At 60.2% G+C, this 25,153-nt stretch overlaps 2 protein-coding genes across 2 annotated transcripts; both read right to left on the minus strand.

The window, feature by feature from the left end:
- Window positions 1-87: 87 nt before the first annotated feature.
- LOC143169514 (gastrin/cholecystokinin-like peptide) lies at window positions 88-580 on the minus strand. Its single transcript, XM_076356931.1, has 2 exons — window positions 376-580; window positions 88-261 (listed from the first exon to the last, which is right to left on the minus strand). The coding sequence occupies exons 1-2, from the start codon at window positions 572-574 to the stop codon at window positions 137-139; spliced, it is 324 nt and encodes a 107-aa protein (XP_076213046.1). The 5' UTR covers window positions 575-580; the 3' UTR covers window positions 88-136.
- A 6,471-nt stretch (window positions 581-7,051) lies between these two features.
- EIF1 (eukaryotic translation initiation factor 1) lies at window positions 7,052-8,368 on the minus strand. The gene is made up of 4 exons (XM_076356673.1): window positions 8,235-8,368; window positions 7,840-8,003; window positions 7,603-7,704; window positions 7,052-7,273 (listed from the first exon to the last, which is right to left on the minus strand). Exons 1-4 carry the CDS (start codon window positions 8,263-8,265, stop codon window positions 7,229-7,231), a joined length of 342 nt encoding a protein of 113 aa, XP_076212788.1. The 5' UTR covers window positions 8,266-8,368; the 3' UTR covers window positions 7,052-7,228.
- Between the last annotated feature and the right edge of the window lie 16,785 nt (window positions 8,369-25,153).

The raw sequence follows: 25,153 nt of genomic DNA on the forward strand, positions 1-25,153 counted from the left end.
TTGCCCCCCCGCCCCCCCCCCCCCCAGCTCTTCCCAGCAAAGACGTGAGCAGCAGTGGCTGTAGTGCCAAAGCTTTATTGCAGGCAGACATGCACCGAGCGTGCCGGTGCTCTGCACGGCGTGGCCAGCGCAGCGGCTATGCGGCATCGGCCGAGTCCTCAGCGCTGCGGCGGCCGAAGTCCATCCAGTCGGGGTAGTAGTGGTCATGCAGGGACTCCATCCCCTCGCCCCCGTGCACGTAGCCCTTGTGGTTGCTCAGCTCTGCCAGGGCAAGGGCTGCAGGTTAGAGCTGCCCCGGGCTGGGGGCTGGCGTGGGGGCTAGGCTGTGCCTTAAGGGGCCCCCCCAAGGGCTGCCCACCCTGCGCCTCCCAGTACCTGTGAAGATGTGGGGCAGGAACCGGGAGATGAGGTGCTTCTGCTCCTGGGACAGGGACTCGGGCCAGTCCCGCCGGACCAGGCTGGCGGGGAGCTGGCGGGGGTCCCCTGCAGTGCTAGGTGCCTCTGCCGCGGGCCGGCACAGGCAGGCGGTCGCCACGATGGCAAGGACAAGGCTGATGCACACCTTCGCCTTCATGGCTGCGGAGAGACTGGGCGGGGAAGGGGAGCGGAGGGGCTGCGGCCCCCAAACTGGGGGGCATGTGCTCAGCCTGCGGCGAGGGACAACCCGTGCGGGGAACAGGGTGCTCTTCCCCAGGGCATGGCCAGTTCCCAAGTCCCCCTCTGTCCCTCCCAGCGGGTCACCAAGTCCCCTCCGTCCCTCCCGTCTGGTCCCCAAGTCTTCTCCATCCCTCTCTCCCAGCTGGTCCCCAAGTCCCCTAGAACCATAGAATATCTCAAGCTGGAAGGGACCCATAAGGACCATCGAGTCCGACCCCCTGCTCCTCGCAGGACTACCTAAAACTAAACCATATGCCTAAGACCGTCGTCCAGATGCTCCTTGAACTCTGACAGGCAGAGAGCAGGGTGCTCTTCCCCAGGGCATGGCCAGTCCCCAAGTCCCCCCCCGTCCCTCCCAGCAGGTTCCTAAGTCCCCCCCGTCCCTCATGCCTGGTCCCCAAGTCTTCTCCATCCCTCTCTCCCAGTCGGTCCCCAAGTCCCCTCCGGCCGGTCCCCCCAGCCCTGCCGGGACTCACCTGCTGGCTCGGGGCTCGGCGGGCAGCGGGGGTGGCTCGGTCCAGGGCAGCCTGGCTCGGCCCCACTTTTAAAGGTGCTTCCGTGACTGCCCCACCCCGGGGCGGCTCCGCACCCGCCCGCAGAGGCCCGGGGCAGCCCCACGGGCACATGTGTGTGCACAGACCCAGGCACGGGTGTTGTAGGCGTGTGTGTCTGTGTGTATATACACACACAGAGTGCACACACACGTAGATTGATAGAGCTATATCCATATACACATACATAGACACCCCCTGCATATACATACATAGATATACATGCACATATACAGGTATAGATATGTGTATACATATATAGGTATGTTCATATATAGCTACATATGGACATATGTAAATATAAATCTAGGTAGAGCTAGCTACAGGGTACTTGGCCTTGGTTGCATGTATGTGTATAGAAAAGTACACCTTTTTATCTAGCTGAACATGCACACCCCCCCATACATATGTACCTCTATACACCCACATACATATGTCTACAAATATACAGTTAGCTACACTTACATATACAACTAACCAAAAGATATCGGCGTAGACGCAGATGTAGCCATAGGTGTAGATCTAGACAGAGCTACAGAGCCAGAGCTGGGGGGGGGGAGGTATGGGGGGGGGGGTGTGTGTGTAGGGGGGTGTGTGTGTGTGTGTGTGTGTGTCTGTCTGTGTGTGTGCGCGCACGCGTGCCTCTGTGTGTGTGTGGGGGGGCAATTGTCCCCCTGTGGTCAGTTTGTCTCTCTGTCATATAGACATTCATGCATAGAGAGATGACTATACATATCTATATGTACGCATGCACAGAGCGCGAGCGAGCACATCAGCTGTATGTGTGTAGGCAGGTTTATTTGCAAGGAGGCTGTATGGAGCAATGGGCCACAGCACTCTGCGTGTGTGCGCGCACGCTGCATGGCGCGCAATTTATAGCTGTCTAAATAGCTACATAATTAAATGCATACACAGCTTACACATACACACATCATATATGTATAGCTACATCTAGATATAAATGAAGGGAGGTATAGCTATAGATACAAACATACAGCTATAGATATAACAGCTATACATATAGATGTGCACACACGTATACACATATATGTGTGTGTGTCTATATATATGGATGGAGCATATATGGGTCAATTGGCCATGATTGTGTGCACGCATGTATAAACTTATATCTATATGTTTATATACTCACATCACACACAAAGATAAATCCATATATTGATAGATAAATATATAGTTACATAATTACATACATATTTACTTGCATGCTGGTGCGTGCGCGCTCTCTCTCTCTCTCTCTCTCCCCCCCCCGTAAAAATGCACATAAGGTGCTATATCTAGGTTCATATACACTAGATTTAGCTGTAGGTGTAGCTATAGACAGAGAGAGACTGAGAAAGTGAGCGCACACATGCCCGTGTGTGTGTGTGTGTGTGTGTGTGTGTGTACACACTCACACACGCATGTGCAACCACGCACTCACATACCTGTTCATATGGATGGCGACTCTACGGGCCACATGTATCTTGCCATGTAAAAAACCTAAACCAAACAAAACCCACCGGTGTCAATAGCTATAAATACATGTATCTATATGTATATACAGGTATATAAAGACAGCTATAGCTGTTGATAGAGCTATAGGGTGGGGGGTGTGAGTGTGCACACGTGCATATATGCCTGTATGTCTATATGGATGGAGGAACTATATGGGGCAATTGGTCCCAGTGGACCCAGCAATTGGTTTATCTATAAACTCACAGCTGTCTGCCTGCCTACATGCTGACATAGACAGGTATGCATATATATAGGGGGCACTTGGCTCTGGCAGTATACTATACTATAGTGTTCTCTCTCTCTCTCTCTCTCTCTCTCATTTTATAGTATATATGTGTTATTATACTTTATAATAGACTATGTATGCAGATAAATTATATGCTACTTTATGTATTATATAATAAACAGCGACTACAGTATACTATATAACATTCTATACAATATAAAATACAGATAATATATTTATATAATAGTAAGAGATAATATAGTGTATTTTGTGCATCTACCTAAACACGTACATATATTCATATGTGTATATATATATATATATATATATAGGGAGCTATAGATATAGCCACACGTGCATGCAGCTATGTTTATATGGATGGAGACTATATGGGGCACTTTGCCCCAGAGAGAGAGAGAGAGAGCGTGTGTGTGTGTGTGTGTGTGTGCGTGTACACACATATATGTGTGGCTCTGTGTACATATGTATATGTGTGTGGAGACTATATGGGGCAATTCACCCCAGTGGCGTGTGTGTGTGTATACATAGCGATGTATACGTGCGCGCGCGTGTATATGTGTGTGTGTGTGTGTGTGTGTATGTGTATACCCCCACCCCCCACCACCACCACCCCCGGGGCCAATTGCCCCATATAGTCTCCATCCACATAAACATACATGCGCGCACATGTATAGAGATCTATATGTAGCTATATGTATACATATGCATATATACACATGTATTGAGATGGATACATAAGCTATACTTATCTATTATACATACAGTTATATACATATATATATGTGTGTCTACATATATCTGTGTATACACGCACACAGACACGTCTCTACATACCTATGTCTGTGTGTATATGTATACATACATGTAGATATAGGTATAGACATATGTGTATATGTGTATATAGGCACGTGTGTTGATACTGATTGACCATCTGTGGAGCCGTTGTCCCCATCAGTACGTGTGTGTGTGTGTGTGTGTGCGCCATCGCCGTCACGCGTGTGCCGCACCACGGCTGTGACGACCCCTGTGTGCGGGGGCCAAGGGGCTGCTCCAGCCGCTGGGCCGGGGGTGGGGGGCTCACGGGGTGCCTGGGGGTGCCCTGTCCGGGGAGCACCGGCTGCGTGCTGCCACGCTGTCTCCAGCCCTGCGGTGTGGCTCCGGCTGACGCTGACACACTCGCCCCGCCGCAGGCTGGTACCAGCTGAGACATCTTTGCCCCAAGTTACAAATACTCTGGCACTAGGCGCCCCCCCCACCCCCCCCAGTGACACGGGGGTCCCCAGGGTGCTGTGCCTCCAGCTGCTTGGGCTCAGTGGAGCACAAAGCTGGGACCAACCTGGCACTGGGAGTTGTGCCCTTTGCCAGGACACCCCACCACACCACACCACCACCCCCCCCCCGAGCAGCCGATTTCTGCAGCTCTGTATCTCTCCCCCCCACACCCCGAAAAGTTTTGGGGTGTTGTGGAACAAGTGGGCACTGCTCACTGCCTCTGTCTGCGCGTGGTGGCAGACCCCGGAGCTCTGGCCGGGAGCACACGATGCCCACCCCAAGGCTCAGTAACGCCCTGCTGCCGAGCACGGCCAGCCCCAGCGTTTCCCCCAGTAAGTCCCTGTCTGCTGCCACCAGGTCTTTTCTTTCAATATTGATAGTTCCTCTTGCCTGTATTTACCCTCATCTTGTCGTATTTGTAGAGAACATTTGTCTCCCTCCTTCAATAAAACACGTGTGAGTGACATGCCACGGATCGGGTGCACTTCGCTGTCTGCCCGTGCCCCCGGCGCTTGCTGCGTTTGCAAAGAACGATATCGGTGCTCCTCAAACAACCCCAAAACAAATGGGCTTTGAATGGCAGGAAGGCAGCGGCGCCCTGGCACCTCCCGTGCCCCGCAGCGATCGATTCCTCGCTCTACAGAGTGTTTTTTACAAGGAACAAACAAATTGTTTTGCAATTTCTGGCTTTTAATGGCTCAATCTGGGCCAAATGAGCCGTCAGGGTGACGGGGACACGGCGCCCGCTTCCTCCAGCGCGATGGGCTCAGCAGCCCCTTGACGCAGGTTTGCAGCCTGACCCGCGGGCGCTCAGGCTGGTCCCTTCTCCCAGCCCTGGCCGCACCTGGACAGGACGGGCCTACGAAAGCCAGGCAAGGCCGTGCTTACAGCATCCCTTGCCTCTGCCCAGCCAGGTCTGGCTCTCCCGGCCCAGCCTGGCCCGCGCTGGCAGAGGAACGCTGGGCCGAGGCGGTGCCTCCCTCTTGCGTCTGAACGGCTGCGAGCAGCCTGGCAAACCCCAGCGGGGAGAAAGCCCGGCTCGATGCACTCGGAAAGGCCCCTGTGCCGGCAGGGGAAGCTGAATTTTTGGAGCAGAAGCAGACTGGAGACGATTGCTCTGCGTCGGGCTGCGGGCACGTACACACATCCCGGTGTGAGTGCCGGCCTCAACGCTGCCTGCACCAGCTCTCTGAGGTGCAGGCAGGGCTCGAGGTCACCTGCCTCCCCAGTGCACTCGCAGGTGCTTTGCATAATTGCGGCAATTTGGTTTCCGAGAGCAAAGTCTCCCAGGAAAGTAGATGGCGGTGAAGTGAGCCGAGCGCTGCACCGCAGCGTGTGGCAAACGGGTGGAAAATCGGGATCGTCGCAGGCAGCGAGCAAACAAACAGGACTCTGTTCTTAGGAAGCTGCCAGCAGCACAGGTGGCTGCCCAGGCAGCTCCCCGCGTTTCCGCCACCGCGCAGGGTGCAAGCGAGCCTCGCCAAAACACCCCGGCCCGGGCAGCAGGCAGGCTCACCTCTGCAGGCCCAGCATCGCCTGCCGCGGGACGGACAGGGCCAGGGGCGCCGAGGAGGGAAACTCACGGACCTTCTGCACGCTTTCTTACAGATTTCAGTGCGTTTCATGTCGCTTTTCCACAGAGGGCAGCTGCCAGCCCCCCCCCCCCAACCAGATCGGCTCTAAGAGGGCGCGTTTTGTTCTTGCTCGTTGGGAGGCCCCCCCAGCTCACGCCCGGCCTGTGGCAGAGCCCGGGCACGGTGACAGAGGCCCCCCCTCCTCGCCGCAGCGGTTTGCCTCTGCAGGAAGCAGAAGTGCTGACTGTCCCGGCCGGGCTCACAGGAACGCGGCCAGCGCAAGACCCGATGCGAGGGTGAACGAACTCCGGCCCAGGAAGGGAATGACTCAACGCCCACCCCCGGCCGGGGCAGGCTGTGGACTCCAGCTGAGGTCAGGGACCAGAAGGCGCAGCAGCGAGGGTGCTCGTCTTCCCATTCCTGCAGCGGGTCACAGGGGGAAGCGCTCCCCAGGGCCCCGCAGAGCTGCCGGGGGCTGCACGTCCCACCCCAGCGCTGCTCCCACCGGCTCCCGCTCCCCCAGCACCAGCAGCAGTGGGCAGCAGCGTCACTGCTTACAGAAAGCAAGGCACTTCGCCCCCAAAATGCAATTCAATCCACCCAGCAAATGCTTTTGAAAACCATTTTTATTTAAATAACTTTAAATACATTACATAAAACATTAAAAATGAAACCAAAAATGTGTTACTTCACAGGGCATTAGGCAGCAGTTGCCAGCGACACATAAGCTCTGCGGCTCTATCTACAATGATACTCGTGACATTAGTCCAAAATTGATCCCTTGTCAGAAGTTTAACCCAAGGCGACGGTTCCTTCGAGTACGCTAGCCCGGTATCTTGGGGCTTGCAGGGTACCAGCACCTGCCCGGCCTGAACTGCAGACATCCAGCCTTGACGTCGCTCTTCAGTTACTCCTCTTGTTCAAAGTCAAGCTTCCCCAACTCCCTCTGCCACCAGGAGCCAACACTGCCTGGAGGGAAGGTGCTATCTCCCCGTGCCATGTCACAGCTCGCGCTCGGTGCCTCGCTCCGTGTAGGACTGCGGGAGGCACCGCGAGAGAAATTACCGTCCATCGGAATGGAAGAGCAGCTGGACTGAGGAGCGATCCGGACAGTCTCTGGACTGACAGGCCGAGTCCCTTGGCTTAACTTGGAACATCTGGTTACTTTTAGCTTCAGGCTGGACCATGCCAAACGCCCGATTTACCTCTGTTAAATGAGGGACAGCAAGACGAGATAGCATGGGCTCTTGTCAGTTTATTACATCACTGAATTACACTAGTCCAGACCGAACAGTGGACCCAAGATCATTACATTACACAAACCGGCTGGTTTTAAACTTATGACAAGGGACAGATGGGAATTTCATGGTAAGGAAATCTTCTTGCATAAAGCTTCAGTGACCCACAGGCACTTAAAACCCATGGACTTTCAGCTGGTCGTCTTTAGCCAGGCCAATCTGCAAGAAAGAAAATGCACTTTACAGCACACCGGGGCAGACAGGCCTCGGCGCGCGTCCGTACGCCACCGACGCTGCAGGCACTGTGGAACTGTCAAATTTCTGCTCCCCCCTAAAGTACGGAATGAAGATTAGACTGCAACTGCAAAACCCTGCTGGGAGGTATTTGCCTCCGGCAGGAATTCCAAGAAGAACGGAAAGAGCCTCCTCCGACAGCCTGCTCTTAACGCTAGGAAAATCAGGACCTGCGTGGTTATTAAACTAGAGACTCGTGTTTACTTCAAAATTCAGCTAGCGCACGCGCGCGCAGCGGACCAAAGCTATCCCACCTCCACGAGGAACTGGCAGATGTTCTTGCGCTGGTCGCCTTGCAACTGAATCACTTCTCCATATTCGGGGTGCTCAATTACAGTACCATTGCAGGCGAATTTCTACAACGAAGAGAAAGCCCTCCTTAGCGCCATGTGCATCGCAGGCGCCACTCCCAGATGCCGCCGCCGCGGCCCCCGGCCCCCCCCCCCCCCCAGGCTCCTCCGGCAGCCCCCGGGCCCCGCCGCCGCCCCCACCTTTTTGAAGGCCTTCACCAGTTTCTTTTTATCGTAATCATCCGCGATGCCCTGGACTGTGGTGAGGGTCTTCCTGCCGTTCCGCTGCTGGATCCTTATATGGATGTAGTCCTCAGTGCCGGCAGGGAGCAGGTCATCACCCTTACTTGCATCAGCAAAGGGGTCTGCGGACAGCGCCCGTCAGACCCCGGCCCGCCGCGCCACCCATTGGCCAGCCCGCCCGCCCGTCACGAACAGGACCCGCCCCCGCCCCCCCCCCCCTCGCGGCTGACGCAACCGGTCCCGGGAATAGCAACTGCGCCACGGGGCGGGGCCGCCACGGGGCGGGGCCGCCAGGCCGCTCCCCCGGCCCGGCCCGGCCCGGCCCGGCCCCGCCGCCGCACAAAGGGCCTCACCGAAGGGTTGGAGGTTCTGGATAGCGGACATACGATACGCTTCCCTTCCCTTCCCTCGGCGGAGGCGGCGGCGGCGGAGGCGGCGGGGCGGTGGCGGCGCGAGCGGCTCTCGGCGGAGGATGCTCTCGCGGCGGCGGCTCGAGACGCTGTCAGGGGGGCGGGACTGGCGCCGCCCGCTTATATACCGCCTCCGTGTGACGCCAGCACGCACGGGAAGCGAGGGCGGCGATTGGCCGCCGCGCGGGGGCGTCACGCCGCACGGGCGAGCGCGGCCGCGCCCCGGCTGGCGCGAGAGGGGCGGGCGCATGCGCGGCGGAGGTCCGGGCGGGGGGGTGGGGGGGGGGCCGGCCTCGCGCGGCGCGGCGCATGCGCAGGGCGGCGGGCGCCTGGCGGGGCCTGGGGCGGCGCCGCGCCCGGGCCTCGGGGGCCCTTCGGGGCCGCGCCCGCCCCGGCCCCCCCCCCCCCCCCGATCCCCCCCCGCCGGCCTCGCCCGCGGCTTCCGCCCCCCCGGCGGCCCGCTGGGCCCAGCTCTGCGGCGGGCTGGCCGGGCTGCGGGGCCGGGGGAGAGGCGGCCTGGCGTGGGGCCCGGTCCCCGGGGTGCGTGACCCAAGCCCGGGTGCGGGGCGGGGGTCGCCAGGGCGGGATCGGGGCCTCAAAGGCGAGACGCGGCCCTTGGGCGCAGGATCCCCGAGGCGGGACGGGACCACCCTGTGCAGGCTCCCTCCCTGCCTGCCTGCTCTGTCCCCCCGCGGCGGCCTGCGGCTGCGGTGACCGGCCGCAGCACCCCCCGGACGGACGTGGGGGCGGGAGCCGGCAGCAGCGAGATGCAGTTCGGTCGGCCACGTGCCCCCAGCGCTCGCGTCCGCACGGCGCGACGGCCGAAAGCCGCTGGAAGGCCGAGCGGAGGCGTCGCCGAGGCCCACGGGGCTCCCGCGGGTGCACGAGGCGTTTGCTCTCCAGCCCGTGTGGAGTGGAGAGGGCCTGGGTTTCTGCCAGTCCGGCAGTGTATCTCCCGATGATCAAAACACGCAGTAATCCCCCGCGCTGCCGGCCCGGGGGGGACACTGCCGCACCCCCGCCACCTCGTCTGGGCCCTCGCGGCCCAGGCTTGGCCTCGCTGGGCCCAGCACAGGCCGATTTATCCACCCTGTGCTCCACAGCTGCACCTCTACGGGCGCTTTGCGGATGACTTCTCTACAAGCTCCAGCCTGAAAAGGCTCGGAGTGGGACTGGAGAGCTTGCCTGTGGATGTGTGTTTGTCACTTGGCCATCACCATGATGACAGCCACGCTTGAAGCAAGCACGGCGCCGTACGCACATAGAAATCGGGCTCCTGTACTCGTTTTCCAAGGCTGCTTGGCAGGGAGATGCTCTGAGGACACCAGGGTGCTGCAGAACACGATGTTCTTGGGCGAGGGCCTGGGGGCTCTGATGCCAAGGGGAAACGCTCAAGGTGTCATCCCAATCTGCCTGAAAGGAAGCTTTTTTTTCTCCTTAAACATGTGAAACAAGTGCCCTTGCCCTTACTGTGTTTCAACTCAGACAGTCAGACCTTGGCAAACTTAAGTCCCCCTTGCGGGGTGAACTCGGTCCCTCTTCGCTGTCTGTCCCGAATGGCCGGTGCAGCGTGGCTGGCGTCGGCCCATCGCCTCCCCGGGGTGATCGCGGTGGCCTGGCTCGGTTGGGACATCCCAGTAACCCTGGTCACGGCGCTTGGAAAGGGGCAGTCTCTGGCCTTTTGTAACGTGCTGAGACAAAGGTGTTTTCAGGAGTCGGCTCAGCAGAGCGATGAACCCAAATGTGACCTGGAGTGGGGGGTCCCTCGGGGACCCCGTCAGCTGCTGGCTTATGGCCTGGGCTGCCCAAGAGCTCTGGGACTGCTGGGCGAAGCTGCTGGTCCTTGCCTCAGAGCTCCGGTCGCTGGTCAGTGGGAATTGGTGATCTCGGGTCTGGTCCTTGCCTCAAAGCCCCGCGGATGGAGATGTGACTGAATGTATTTCAAAACCAGATGTGTTTAATCCTGCTTCCAAGTCCTAATTTGGGGGCCAGGAGCCTGGGTCTCGGTGTTCAGTACGAGCTGCTAAAGAAAGCCAATTTATCGCTTTCCTGGTGCCTGCTGTGTGGCTAAAAACCCCTCACAAACCGACGGGTGTCTCCCAGCACTGGCTCAGCACAATGCAGAGCGGGGGCTGCCGGCAGATGAACGTCACATCCAGCTCAAAGATGTATTACATGTTCTAAAAATACACTGAAACCCCAGATATGAAGAACAGTAAATCTCCTTCACAATTAATGGGGTCAAAAGCCATATAGATCCAGACGGAGCGTAAACTCTCCTCTGGGAGCTAGTTAGAGCTGCATACAGAGCGGGAATATTGCCCCCAGGGAGACGTGGGTCTATTGCGTTGCATCTGTTGGGCTGTGGATTGTTGATCCCGGAGCTTATCGGCTCCTTTTAGATCTCCTGCAGCCTCAGCTCTCACTGTGTAGGTGTTCCTGCCCTGCTTTGGGAGCCATCTCTGAAAGACTAGGTATTTTTGACAGATTATTGGCATCTGGGTGTGCTGCCATCTGTGGGTCCTGGCAGCCATTACATGGTTTAGATGTTGCATCATTCTTGGGGGTTTTAAGATAAAGGCAAATTGTTTATCTTGCACTAGGTAGAAGGAGTAATTTGCGTTGCTGTATTTCAGTGCCTCTGGTGTTTCTAAAGCATCTGTCGCTTTTGTATGTCCGTATGTGACAGATCAGCTGGAGAACTGGCTTAAATTTTCATTAAAATGTGAATTTGCTCTACGGCCATCATGAACAAGCAGATGGCTCTTCTCTCTCCTCTTTTTCTGATCAGATCTTCCTTTTCTCCCAGAAAAGGAACCATCTCTAGCAGCCACATGGTGGTGTATCCAGACAGCAGAGAAGCAATTAGACGTTTACACTGCATCTACATTACATTAGACATTACACTGCACTACAGCAAAGGGGCTGTTTATCACATTTGATGCCACTTGAACAGAGTCATTGGTACCTCCTGTCTTACGTCTGCTGGTGGGCAGGCTGGTCTCACGGCTGAGCCGGGACGCCCAGCATGCCCCAGAGAGTCAATTTATCGGCATCGCTGCAGATTCACAGTGTCCATATGATACGTCGGGGTTTCTATCCTCGCCACTGGACCCCCAGAGCCTTTGGTAAAATACCAGAAGAGGTGAGTGTGTGTCAGACACCAGAACTGAGCCCGTCGCTGGTGATGGGCTGGACGCTATCAGGGAAACGTTAACATCAATTTTTCATCCTTCGGAGCAGGATTCAGAGCAGGCACCTGCAGTCTCGGGTGGCTTTGGCTGGGCACCGGGGCTGAGCACCCTGCACCCTCCTCACCTCTGTCCATCTTTGGGTGCTCGGTCCCGACCTGCTCCTGCCTCCCCGCCCGCCCGAGGAGGTGCCTCCTCCCAGGGAGACGTTTGTCCCGGGCTCCCCACGAGGTGGCAATGCTGATCTCCGTTGCGGAGAGCAACTCTTTCAGCAGGTAGCACCGAGTTGCTGCAGTTAATTTTATGCCCAGTGCCTGGCAAATAACCATCTCCCCCCCGGCCTCTCCAGGCTGAACACTGGCTCTGTGCACAGGAAAATCCCAGTGCGTGGGGCCGTGGCAGTGTCTGGTGAGCTGCCAGGTTTGTTTTGGGCTCAGCAGGAGGAGCAGAGAGGGCCCGGAGCAGTCTGTGTCCTTATCGTCCCCTCAGTCAAAGACATGGCTCTGCAGTCGTGCTTTGGGCTGGGGGTGGCTTCTGGAAACCATCTTGTCCCTTAGCAGTGCGTGGTACACACGGACCGCAGAGGGCCCCTGCGACGAGGAAACGCGCTGATGGCGAGGGCAGGGGCTGCCCAGCATCGGTGCTCCTGCTAGACCCGAGGATTTCAGGGGGAAACGCACCTGCGTTTGTGCGGCACGACAGGCCCGGCGACCCTGGGGCGATGCAGCTCAACCCTGTGCGCAGGGGGTCCTGCAACAGTGGTTCCGGGTGCTCACGGGTGCTCTTGGGTGGGCGACCAGCCCTGGGTTGCTGCAGGTCTCTCCCTTTTGAGTCCTGCAAGGCCATTTCACCCTGTGGTCTGAGGTGGGGGGTCTCAGTGCCCCTCCAATACACCTGGGAAGTGTAGCAGAAAGGAAGGAATCATCCCGGCATTTTGCTTTACTGCTTCTCCCGCAGCTCAGGAATACCCTCCGGGCTGGGACATTCCTAGAAACCTGCTTTTCTCCTCTAACATCCTTCCTGCAGCCTCTGTGTGACTGCACAGACTTGGATTCAGGATGAGCTGGATTTTTGATGTACAGTATTTGATCCCATTAGTCAGCGAAGGCAGCACTGACAGACATTAGCCCTGGTGATTAACCTGCTCCTGGAAAGAGCTGAGGCACGGCCGGTGAGCCCAGCTGTCACGGGGCCAGAGGCAGCGCAGGGAATCCCAGATTATTTGCTCAAGTACCACATTTCCTTTCCTTACACAGCTATTCCTGGCAATTCACGTCCCAAAGTTTGTAAACCCTGAAAGTGTTTACTTAACGAGCAAGTGAACCGATCTCTGCCCACCTGCGGTTGGGGCCCTGGCCTGCGGGATGATCTCTGTGACACCCATCCGTCTGTCGGACGCTCCTGGGATGGAGGCACTGGATGTGCTGTAACACAGACATTCAAAGGAGGGTTTCAGATGCATCTTCCCCAACGCTGCAGCGTGTCCCGGTGCAGCCCTCTCCCCTGCAACGCACAGCAAGGGCCGTCTGTGGGCACGTCCCGATTCCTGTCTAACCCAGTGACCCCCGGTCACCAATTTGGCTCCTGGTGCATTACGATTATGGCTTTCTAATGGTGTTTATTCACCCTCCCTCCCACTGCTCAGCTCCCCCTTCCCCTGGCAGGGGCCTTCCTCCCCACTGCTCAGCCTTTGCCTTTCCCAGCGCCGGCTGTGAAACCTCTCCTCTCCGCGAGGTGCCAGGAGAGGTCTAAGCACCGAGGCTCAGCCCAGCCCAGCCCAGCCAAGCTGCTGTGGTTGGCGAGCAGGCACAAGCCTGGCTCACAGCCCGGCTCAGCCTCTCCCTGCCTGCACTTGTGCACAAGCAATGGGGGTGACACAGCTTCCCCCGGCTGGGAACATCCCCGTGTCCAGCCTCATGCCGTGCCCACCGGGTGGGTGCTGGGGAGCCCCAGGGGGGCCCGAGCTGCTTTGTCCCTCCAGGCTCGGGCCCAGCCCCTGTGTGGCTGTGCAGGGGTGCTGGGGGTTGTCCCAGGGAGGGTTGTCCAGGGGCTGGGGGATCCCCTGGGATTCCTGCAGAGAAGGGGTGCTATACCCTCTGCTGCTGCCCCAGCTGGTTCCCCTGTCGTCCCCACAGGGCCAGGATGAGGCCTGTCCAGCACCCACGGAGATTCCCCCTGGCCGGGGTTCAGGCCCCCATGTGCACATCGCTCAGCGCTCACATTGCAGGGAAGGCATCAAATAAACATCCACCGTGTCGGGGTCACTGGGGCCCAGACAGCCCCAGCCCTCGCCTGAGGACTCGGCATCAGCCTGGAGCAAACCTGACACAGGAGCAGCAATCGCAGGGACTGGGAAGGGTGGGAGCAGCTCCCCCCGCCCGCGCCCTGTCTGCCCCCGTGCCCAGCTCTTAGCATACCGGCAGCCTGTTCGGCTCTGCCCGGCCTTGCTCTGCCCATGGGGCTGTGGGAGGTTTGCACCGAAGCAGACGCCTGCTCGGGGCTGGGCTGTTCCTGGGCAGTGCAGACCCTGCCAGGGCTTCCCGGGGTCCCCAGGAGCTCTGTGGGTGTCTGGCGGAGAGCAGAGCTGCTGCTGTGAGACATGGTGACCCCTGTGCATGGGCCACACTGTCCCCAGAGACATCTCTGGGCCCCCCAGGGCTGCTCCTCCCCTGCTTAGTGATGGGGAACAAGTGTGAAGGGTTTTCTGCTGTGGAGGGGCCCAGACAAGGCGGGGAGGGCAGCTCAAGGAGCCGTGACAGGGAGAGCCGTGACGGGTGTTTGCATTTGGCCTCTCCTGATGGAGGACAGGAGCATGGCGCTGCCAGCACCAGGCGCAGCCAGCGCTAGGCTGACTCAGAGCCTCGGCATCGGGCTTGCCGGGGCGGAGGGAGGGATCGCCCCTGCACGGCAGCTTTGTGTGTTGGCCCCGGCACGGCCTGTTTGCACACGCCAGCAAATGTGCTCTTGCCAGGCACGTCCTGCTTTCTGCAGTTTTTCACACCTGGGTCACTCTGTCAGGACGGAGAGCTGCTCTGGGTGCCATGGGAAGGGGCAAAGGTGCCAGGTTTTGCTCCTGCCCGCTCCCTTGCTGGGATGCAGCGGGGCTCGCCAGCACGGCACAGGAACAGCCCGGGACACGGGGGTCCACCCGGGGATGTAACACATCTCCCGCTGCTTCTGCCCTGCACAGCTCCAGCCCTGCCTCCCACCGTCCAGCTGGGTAGGGGCAATGTGGCAGTCCTGCCTCGCAGCCCCCCTGCTCACGTATTCCCCCCTCTGCTCTGGCTGAGCCAGGCAGCATCACGCGAGCATGGAGTGAGCTCCGTGCCAGGGAGAGAATTTGGGCCACAGAGAGACCCTGGGAAGGGCCTTTGCCAGAGCACTTGTGGGCCAGGCAGGGCCCTGCTGAGCTGGGCTTGCCCAGCTCCTGTTGTGTGGGAGCTCACCACTAGCACCAGCACTAGCACTGGGGAGGTCTGTGGACACAGGATGGCCCAATCTGGGCCCTTTCCCGCCATGCTGGGTGCCCGGGTATGAGGATACCCTGAATGCATTGGGAAGAGCAGTGAGACCCTCCTCCCAAGTGCCCCCATGCACGGCCCTGTGCTGCCGTGCCTTGCACAACAGGGATCAAAGCAGAGTCCCCTGTTACGGCACAGCAAGGGCAGAGGGGAAGAGCCTTGCTGTGCAGCTCTCCCTGCGTGTCCGGGGGGGCTCTAAGGCCCACGAGAGGAGCAGCCCCTTCCCTCCCCGGAGCATTGCTGCCTGCTTTGCACTTCCCCGTGCATCTCAGCCCAGGCTGGGGGTTACCCCCCTGCTCATGCCAAGGGAGGAACCAGCCCTGCCGTGCGACCAGCCCAGCTTGCAAACAGCTCAGGCATGCTACCCTGCCCTGGTGTGACAAGGAGAGGACGCCGGGCTGAATCCACCTCTTGCTGACGCAGGGGTAAAGGGACAGGAGCTTTTTGGGGTAACAGCAGCAGAAATGGCGAGCACAAGGCAGAGCCTGGCTGTCCCCACTCTGCTGACATGAGCAGAGAGAAGGGGCAGGTCAGACCAAACACCTTGGTCAGCATCTGCCTTGCTCCAGTTCGTATTTCACTTATGAGGCAAAACCTGCCAGGGGTGTGAGCACATCCCTCCTGCCTCAGCCCTGCCCCTTCCCTGCCCTACAGCCAGGCACACTCATCCCTGCCTACACACAGCAACTCCCCGAGGGCCAAACACTGGCTGCCGGCCAGCCCTCCTTCCCACACAGCTGGCAGAGCCCAGCCCTGCCTGCCCCATCCCGGCACGATGCCCGGCGCTGCAGAGATTTGCCTCTTACAAAACACTTGGCCGCGGCACCCGCTCTGCCTAGCCGGGACAGGAGCCGGCAGCGGGGCCAGCCATGCTCTGGGGTCCCGGCACCCTGGGTGCTTCCAGTGCTCAGACCTGAATGGGGACAGGCTGGCCCTGGGGAAGGGGGAGCTTTGCGGGCACAGCCGGGCTGCAGAGAGCACAGGTTGCAGTGGCAGAGGGACACTTGTGGGGACCCCAGGCCCTGGGGTGCCTGAGGTCCTTCGGAGCATCATGGCTGCAAAGCCCGGAGCCACAGCTCATGTTTGCTGCCATGGTCTGCAGCTGTCTGGCCCTCCTGTGCCCGCTTGTGCTGCCCGGGGCTCTCCTGGCACCCCGGGGGTGCAGAAGCAACGTGTTTAGCTTGCCCCATGGCACCAGGCAGCACAGAGCTGGTCAGGCCCCTTATCTCGGCAGGCCAGCGTGTGCCAGCCTGGCAGGGGGACAGGGAAACCTTGGTCGGCTGTGCCTTGGGGGTTCAGCTGGAAAACAGTTTGGCCACAGTCCCTTCTTTTGGCTACAAGACATCAGGGAGCCAAGCACCCATCTGCCTGCAGTCCTGCCGGGCCTCACCCAGTAGCAGCACCCCAGAGATGACACCAGGGATGTGCCCTCCCCAGGGGACCCTGAATCCCCTCAGCTCCCCGCGCCGAGGCATCTGCAGGCAGCAGTGCAGGCTGGGGCCTCCTGGCTGCTCCATCCATATCTGCCCCCAAAGCCCCTCGCTCCGCAGGGGGGTGTTTGCTGTGGCCCCCGAGCACAGGCATTGCCGTAACGGCGCTGCTCAGCCACCATGTGCTCAACCTTCCCGCTGGCTGCCGTGCTCACCCCATGGCATGGGGCTTCCCTGGAAAACCAGGTCAAGATGGAGCCGTTGCCTTTCTGCAAGCGGCTCCGCTGCAGTTTTTACGGCGCTTGTGCCACGGGCTCAGCCTTGTGCTCGCCGGGAGGTAGAGACATGGCAGATGGTCTGGGGGTCGATGGTGCAGGGCAGGAAGGGCTGGCAGATCGAGCAGCTTTCAGGGGCGCAGGGAAGCCCAGGGTCCGGTGCTGGGGCTGGTGTTGGCCCTGAGGCCGTGGCACTCTGGCCCGGCAGCAGGTTCTCGCCAGGTTGGGGCCAGGTTTGGGTGAAACCCCTTGGGTCTAAGGTTGGAGGTAGAGACGCTGCCCTGCTCCCTGGTCCCCCATCGCCCTCCTGCTCCAGGACAGGCTCCAGCTGAATTTCAGTCTTTGCCTTTGCTCCTTAACCGGGAGCAGGAATAAACACCCCCCGCAGCCTTCCCCACCTGGGGGCTCTTTCTGAGCCCTTTGGCCTTGCTGGAAGCAAACACAACCCAGGGGACAGGGGCTGCCCAGCGCCCTCCAGCATGCAGCCCTGAAGCAGGAGACTGCCCGGAGCCGGTTGGCGATGGGGTAAATTGCAGGTGTGTCAGGCCGGTTGTTGTTTCAGCTGACACAGCTGCCCTGCCGCGTCCTTGCCGTGGCTTGCCCCCACACCCAGCACCGGGCTGTGATTAGCAAGGCGGGGGCCTGCCCGCGCGTTCCCATCTCCCGTGTCAGCGCCGCCGCCGCCACCACCCTCGCAGGCGCTGCCAGCCGGGTGTGCCGCCCCACCGCCCGCTCGCCCCAGGGAGACGCCGCCGCTGTGCTGCCTAATAAGGAAGCCACCCGCTCCCTCCTGCTTGCAAAACACCTTGGACTCGGTGCTGTGCTGACGCCGCCCGTTCCCAGCAGCTCCCGGGAGGTGGTGGAGGCCAAAATGGCCCCTGTTTCCCCCAGCCGGGCTGCAGCCGACAGCCCCAGGACCCTGCAGAGCCAATGCTCCAAACCCCGGCAGGGTCGGTCGTTGGGGTCCCAGCGCCCTGTCTGCAGGGTGGTGGACAGGGGGAGGGGATGACGCAAGCGGGGAACCGCAGTCTGAGCACAGGGCAGCCCCATGCCGTGGTACCTGCATGTTGTGCATGGTGTGCATGGAGCCCCAACTCCGAGGCTCCGTGCTGCAGGACCCAAAGGGCTTGCTGCCTGGCTGGCGGTGCCGGCTCTGCGCCATGTGCCAGGCTTGCGGCCTGGCTGGTGTGAACCACATCCCTGGTCTTGCCAATGAGCCACGGACCGGTGCTGGGTGCAGAGCCTTGCTGCAGTAATGCTCACATTCGTGCAACAGCTTTTGCTGGTGCTCAGCCCAGGCTGCTGCGGCACGTACTGGACAAAGCCTGCAGCAGGACGGCAGTTCTGGTGTCCCAGCAATCCCACAGTGGCCTCAACACTGGGTCACCGGCACAGGGTGGGAAACACGGCAGTGGCTGGAGGACGAAGCAGGCAGCTCCAGCGAGGGCTGTGCAGCAAAGCTAGCTCGGGGAACCGGCTGCCTGCGTCTCTCCGTGTTCATGGGGGACAGGGAAAGGCACAGGGGACAGGGAAAGGCACAAGGGACAGGAGAGATTCGGGTCCTTCCCCACTGGTTTACCAGCCAGGAGGGACGGGATGTGTCTGAAGGGGCTCAGCAGGTCCAGCCCTTTCTGTAATTTGGGGAATGCTGGCTGCCTGCTGGCTGTTGGCAGACAGAAGTGCCCCGAGCAGAAATGGCCCCAGCAAGTCCCACAAGTTCCCCCATCCCTCACAACAGCCCTGGGTCCAAGCCCTGCGTTCCGGGCAGTCACCGGGCAGCCGTCCCCAGCCAAAGCAAAGGTGAAGGGCCTGGCTGGCCACCCGCGAGGGTCCAATCTCTTGGGGTCACCAGTGCAAACCCCCCAGCTTCCAGTCACCAAGACCCACAGGCTCTGACCCCCTGGGGAAGCGCAGTCAGACCCCAGCCGTGTCGGGGCACTGAGCTGCACTGCATCCCGCACAGGGAACGAAGGCACCAGCCCTCCCTGGAGCTTGCAGGAGCTCCCGGGGCAGCAGGAGAGGGGACAGGGCTGTCTGCAGCACCCAGGACAAACCCGAGATGGGGCTGACGGGAGCCCCCCATCTCCTGAGCCCACCAGGCTCCTGGGGCGGGGCTGCGGCTGGGCCGCGCAGGGGGAAAGTTGTTTCTCAGGAACTGGCTGATGGTGAAAGTTGTTTCCCAGGTGTGGCCCGAGAAGAATGTAAATCCTCTGAAGTCCTCATCTCCCCTGTAATTACCGTCAGACAAGTTTCAGCTTGGAGCTGGGCCACCCCAGCCCCGGGCGTGGGAGCGAGAGGGGGTGACGCAGCCGGCTTGTCCCTACAAGCACACATGTCCCCTCCTGCCCCAGGAACGTGCCTGTTGACTCACGGAGACCGCGGGGGCGGCGAGGCTGGGCGGTGCGGAGGGGAGCACCCGCAGTCGGCGTGCTGGGTGGGTGGACCCTACTGGGCTCGTGCAGCTGCGGAGCCCCATGTCCTCCAGCCCAGATGTCCCATGGGGTGACTGAACACCCACACGCTGCCCTCCCTGCCCTCACCCAGGGGGTGGAGCCTTCTCCACGCCGGAGCAGGCAGTGTCCCTGTCCCAGGGTCTCAGCAGACCCAGGAGAAAGGCAGCCCCCTGGGTCTGCGGGACGGGTCTGGCCGTGCAGGACACAGGCTGGGCTGCAGCCTGGCCTGGCCCTTGCCCCAGGCACCCCTCATCCTGACTAGCTCTGCGAGCACCGTCCCCGGGATGTTGCCACTGGGCCAATGGACGTATTTCTGACAGCTCTGGGCCAGCAGATGCCAAAGTGCCTCGGATCATAGGGCTATCAAAGAAAGGGCCATTGCACGGGGCTGGCAGTGTCTGGCCCATCTCAGGGGAGGCCTGTGCAGCTGTGCAGCTGTACAGCTGGAGCCGGAGCAGTGCGCGGGGGCCAGGCTGCCTCAGGCCCCTGGCACGGTGGCTCGGGGCCAGGGGCTTGGGATGAGCATGCTGAGGGTATCCCCAGGGGGGAATCACTTGGGAAGGAGCCCTGCACTGCTCCTGCACACCACAGCCGGGGCTCCGTGTGCTCATACTGTGCAATTGGGGGTCAGTAATAGGTGCATGGCCAAGGGCTGTCAGCTGCAGCAGAGCAGAGACAGCAGCCACCGAAACCCTGTGTCCCCACGGCAGTGCAGGGGCTGCACGCCACAGCCGGCGTGCCAGGAGAACTCTTCCCTGCCCGGCGCGGTGAGCAGTGAGTGGTGCCATCTGTGGCAACGAGTCAGAACTACGTACAGACATACATGCACACGCATGTGCATACCCTGACACACTTGTTCACACTCGCCTCCTCCCCTCTCCACCTGAGAAGGGCGAGGGCCCAGCTCCGCCTGGCAGGACGCAGGTGCCGGCTCAGCGCCAGACCCAGCGATGTGGCGGCTCTAACTGAGGGCCTGGCTCTGCCTCTACCAGGAGCAGGAGCAGACACTGCCTGCCCGGCCACGGGGCTGCCAGCGTGCAGTGAGGGCAGGACCCCAGGGCCCGGCTGTGTCCAAGCACCGAGAGCTGTGTCCAGCCCCAGTGCGATGCACAAAGCCTCACCAGTGTGGCGGTCCATGCCCTGCCTCTCTGCAGGGTGCTGCAGCAGGCCCCATGCACAGTGTGCCCCATGTCCCCTCCGCTGCAGGGGCCCTTTGCGGGGAGCTGCACTGGCAGGGTGCAGGCAGGGAATAGCTGCCCACACTGGAGCAACCCCTGCACACCCTGGTGGACCCCTGCACACTCCCTGCACACCCCGGCGCACCCCAGCACCCCCTCTGCACAGCCCTGAACACCCTAATGCACCCCAGCACACCCCTGCACACCCCAGCCCCCCCTGCACACCCCAGCACATCCCAGCACCCCCCTGCACACCCCAGCGCCCCCCCACGCACCCCCGAAGCTCCCCCTGCACACCTCAGCACCCCCTGCACACCCCAGCACCCCCCTGCATGCCCCAGCAGCCCCCCCTGCACACCCCAGCACCCCCCTGCACACCCCAGCAGCCCCCCTGCACACCCCAGCACCCCCCAGCAGCCCCCCCCCGCACACCTCAGCACCCCCCTGCACACCTCAGCACCCCCCTGCACACCCCAGCACCCCCCCGCACGCCCCGCCGCCCGCTCCGGCCCCGCCGACCCCGCAGCCGCGCCCCGTCCCGCCGCGCCGCCTGCCGCCAGCAGGGGGCGCCCGTGCGCAGCGAGTGCGCGCTCCGGCGCCGCCCGACGCAGCGCGGTCCCGGCGCGAACCGGCGGGTCCCGGGGCGGGTCCCACGGCGCACCCACGGCGCGTGCCCAGCCAGGCCCCCGCCGCCGGTCCTCGATGCGCAGCCCAACGCGGGTCCCCGGCACGGTCCCCAGCATGTGCCCCGTGCAGGTCCCAGCCCAGCTCCCCACCGCACACACACCCCATCGCCCCTTGGCTCGGCGCGGGGCCCTCCTGGTCCTCCCCGCGGGGCTGGATGCACCGACACCAGCGAGGCTCCCGCCGCTTTGCGCTGCCGAGGCTGCCGGGCCTGGCGGCAGCTCTGCCCGAAGGATGCTCAGCCGGCCCCAGGCTCTGCACCGCACAGCACCGGAGAGGCGGGGGGATGTTTGTCCCGGCCCAGCTGGCCAGGCTACGCCGCCAAGCCGAGCACCACCTGCCACCCCAAACCGGCACAGGCCCTGGCTGTGCAGACCCGCATCTACGCGATACGGTGCAGTGAAACAGGGATGAAGTTTAATCACAAGCATTTGCTCTTCCCTGCAGTGACTGGTGGAGCACAGTTATTTGGATTAAAAAAAAAAAACAGAGGCAAAAGAGCTGATTCCAAAGCTACAGCTTGTAATTACTGTTGCATATCAGGAGGATCGGCCATGCTCCAGGTGAGAGAGTGGAGCTGAGCACTGTGCCAAGCCCAGGCAGGTAGTTGCCTCATGCCAGACACCCAGCTGACAGGCCGGCTTTGTCTTTTCTCTTTGAACTCATGTACAGAAAATCATTAGTGCTCCGAGGTGGAGCTGTGGACTTCAGCCAGGAGACCTGCAGGGCACGGCGCGAGGGACAAGCGGGGAGCAGGGAGCGTGGTCCTGGCGGGCGCTGCAGCAGGGGCTGGCAGAGCCGTGGGTGGGGCGGCGAGGCTGGGGGCCTCTGGTCCTCGGGGGGAAGCTGGGGGTGGATGGGGGGAGGTTTATGGCTGGGGACCTCTGGTAGGCACGGGCTGTTTCAGCCCTGGTAATGACTTCAGAAAACTGCCTGCCAAGTATGGATTAACAAGCGGCCAAGTAACTACAATCGTGTGGGAAGCGACAGCGCAGCCTGGTTACAGGGACTGCTTTGGGGCAGTGTGGTGCATCTCCCCAGCGCAATGGCTCTCGCGGCTGGGCACCCCCTTCCCTTCCCTTCCCTTCCCTTCCCAGCAGCCGCGGTGGCCTCCTGGGAGCGCTCCCCCACCGTCCCCCCATGTGCACAAGGTGAGCGGACCCCGCTGCACCCGGGCCACAGTGAGAGCCTCGCTGCCTTCTCACAGGCGACAGCCACCGCAGCTGTCAGCCCTCGAGGAGCACAGAAAGGGAGGTTGCGAGGGGACCAGAACACACGGCAAATCCTACCTGAGGGACCACGCCAAAGCCAGAGGAGACAAAGCCAAGAGCCAGGGTCCCACCCAGGGACAGGGGCTTCCCCTGGGGAGAGCACTAGAAAAGCACAGTCCGTGGGGGCTGTTTCTATCGCTCGTGCCCATCCTCCTGTGTCATCGGGGCTGTGTGCGTGGGGTGGGTCTGCACAGAGGCCAGGACAAGCCCTGGGAGCGGGAGGGCACTAAATGCCAGCAGAGGTTGCCACAGAGGAGTCACGGGGCTGGTGGAGTCCCTGTCACCAACAACGGGTTTGGCACATCCACCCGGGGTCCTTTGGTGCAACTGGCCGCACCCCAGAGCAGGGAGAAAAATGCGATTCCTGCCCTTCTGTGAGCATGAGTGTCTCCAGGCTGACGTGAGCATCTGCCTCACCCTGCTGCCAGCATCATGGGTGTCCCCAAGCCAGGGTTACCATCTGTGCCTTGGAGACCTGGCCTGGAGTCACTGTAGGTGCAGCAGGTGTGGGCACAGAATGAATGTGGGAGCCGCTGCTTGTTGCCTACAGTCAGCATGGGAAAGTATGTGTGCAACTCCCTGCCTGCTCTGCCGTGCTCAGCGAGGGGAGAGGAATGAACAGACAGGGTGTGATCGTATTTCCACACCAGCAGAATAAGACATGAGGAAATGCAAGAACTGTTTGCTATCTGGAAGATAGACACTGAAAAAATAACGTGGGAAACTCCAAAGGTTGGAGTTTGCTGTGGAGATAGAGCTAAAGCAATTCATGATAGCTTGGGAGTTTGGCTCTGCTCAGACACAAAAAATATTCTTTTGTCTAGAGTAAAACAAGCACTGATTCGTTGTCCGTCTGTCCTCCCCTCACCAGCCGGAACAACTCTCTGGTCATGCCTCTGACTCTGCAACTCAGAGATTCACGGGGAGAGCCTCAGTCCCGCACCCGCTGCGGGGTGGCTCTGGACCAGGGAATCCCCATCTCTGGTCCATGGCTCTGCGTATTGTTACTGGCCTGAGCCCTGAAGCGTACGAGCCGGGATGTCACCGGAGAGCCCTTTAAGGGTAAGAGGGAGCTAAGCTGCTCACAGCGCTGAGCTCGCTGGAACAGGTTCCTCGTCCCCAAGCAGGGGCAGAAGGGCCAAGCCAGTCCTTGGAGACGAGACTGGTTGTGATCAAAAAGCGATTCAGTATCTTTATTGCTAAAACATGCCAGCAGAAAAGCAGTGCTCAGACAGCCTTCGGCTGGGTGAGCTGACAGCACGATGGGCGGTCACAGCGCTTTGGTGGCTGCGAGGATGAATAACTGCAGCAGGACCTGGGGGAAGAGCTTGAACGATCTGTTGAAAGACCACCTAGTGCCAGACAGGTCTGTGATCCCCAAAGCAAAGCAGAGATAACCGCATCGCTCTGCACTGCCCAGCCCCTTGTCTGAGCTGCTCCTGCAGCTGAGCAACGGAGCGTGTGAACTGGCTGTGTTCACAGTGCTGGTTCACTGGGAATCACTCCCGTAAGGGGATCGCCTTGGCACACGCTGTGCCGAAATGGGCAGAGCGGGTCTCAGGCCGGGGAGCAGGTTTGTGCTCCAGCAAGGTGCTCACTGGTGGAGGTGGCTTGTGAAGCGTCAAATGACGCAGGGCCAGGACCTCTCCTGATGCTCTGCAAACAGCCTGGGGGATGGGCCAACACGGAGGAGCATCACCCTCTTCCACATTCACCGAGAGGAGAAAAGAGCTTGTCGAGAGCCCAGTGCGGCCCTGACACAGGACTGCCTTGGGCTGCCGATGGAGGCTGCCTGCAGGGTCCCATGGGCAGAGCAAGGCCTGGCTTCACCATTGGCAGGACCCAGTTTGGAGCCCAGAGAAGGACAATATAAAGTCAATCCCCTTGTCTTCCCTCCAGTCAGTCCTTCTACAGCTAAAGGGGACGAGGCCGTGCTGCCTGTCTCCCCTCCATCCTGCAGGCAGCGCAGCAGGCAGCAGGGGATCATCACGCATCACCCTGCAGCTCGGGCCAGCCTTGGCTTGGCCCGCTGGCTGATGGCTAAATGCCCTGGGCCTGCCCAAAGGGAGTTTCCATTGCACACACACTGTAAAGTTTCCTTTCATGGTAACAGATCTAGGATCGCTTTTTTCCAGATAATGTGGGGGGGCTGTCAGGACATGTCCTAGAAGATGATAAAGAATCAGCAGCTGAGATAGAAACAAAGACAGCATATTTCACTCCACACCTTGATATACTTGTTACCCATCTTGGTGTTGTTCAAACTTACCGAGCAAACCTGTCAGTGAGGGTGAAGCCTGTGCCTGCCATTCCTTATATGCAGGAGACATCTTTCCCAGGGTTGCATCCTTCAGCTAGTTTCTACTGAGCTGTGAATTGCTGTGAAAGACACTCAGGAGAAGCTGGCCCACGGGGGAAACCCAATGACTGCTAATTAGCTCTTATTCATTGCATTAAAAGCACAATTAAGTGCTATTGTTTGAGGCAAATGCAACGCACTGACCCTGGCCTTTTCACACCAGCCCTCACCGCACTGGGTTACTGTGTGCACTGCTTGTCCACTCCTCTCGTATAATTTCACCTCCCTTCCTATGTGAACCAGAGGAGTTCAGTTCTTTATTTTCCCCTGCAGCACCCCTGAGGGAGAGATAGCATCTACAGCATACTTCTCGCTGGAACAGACTGTGATACCATCTCCTGAACATTATGATGTGGGGTTTTTTATCTCAAGGGAATTTATTGTGGGTGAGTGTTTCAGGAGAGCCTGGGAGATTGAATTCTGGTAACATAAAATAGCTGAAGTGGTGCATGCTCCTCTGTATAATCATGCCCTGTCGACAGAGCCTGCGCAAGGGGAAC

The sequence above is a fragment of the Aptenodytes patagonicus genome, chromosome 20 (genome assembly GCF_965638725.1).
Source record: "Aptenodytes patagonicus chromosome 20, bAptPat1.pri.cur, whole genome shotgun sequence".
NCBI classification, from domain to species: domain Eukaryota; kingdom Metazoa; phylum Chordata; class Aves; order Sphenisciformes; family Spheniscidae; genus Aptenodytes; species Aptenodytes patagonicus.

Bases quoted from the DNA above. Each gene is read 5' to 3' on its own strand.
- LOC143169514 (XM_076356931.1), bottom strand. From the start codon at position 574: ATGAAGGCGAAGGTGTGCATCAGCCTTGTCCTTGCCATCGTGGCGACC. The intron at 262-375 runs GTACTGGGAGGC...TTGCCCTGGCAG, and splicing joins CCTGCCCCACATCTTCACAG to AGCTGAGCAACCACAAGGGC.
- EIF1 (XM_076356673.1), bottom strand. From the start codon at position 8,265: ATGTCCGCTATCCAGAACCTCCAACCCTTCG. The intron at 8,004-8,234 runs GTGAGGCCCTTT...CGCTGTCCGCAG, and splicing joins CCAGAACCTCCAACCCTTCG to ACCCCTTTGCTGATGCAAGT. The intron at 7,705-7,839 runs GTGGGGGCGGCG...TCTTCGTTGTAG, and splicing joins TGGTGAAGGCCTTCAAAAAG to AAATTCGCCTGCAATGGTAC.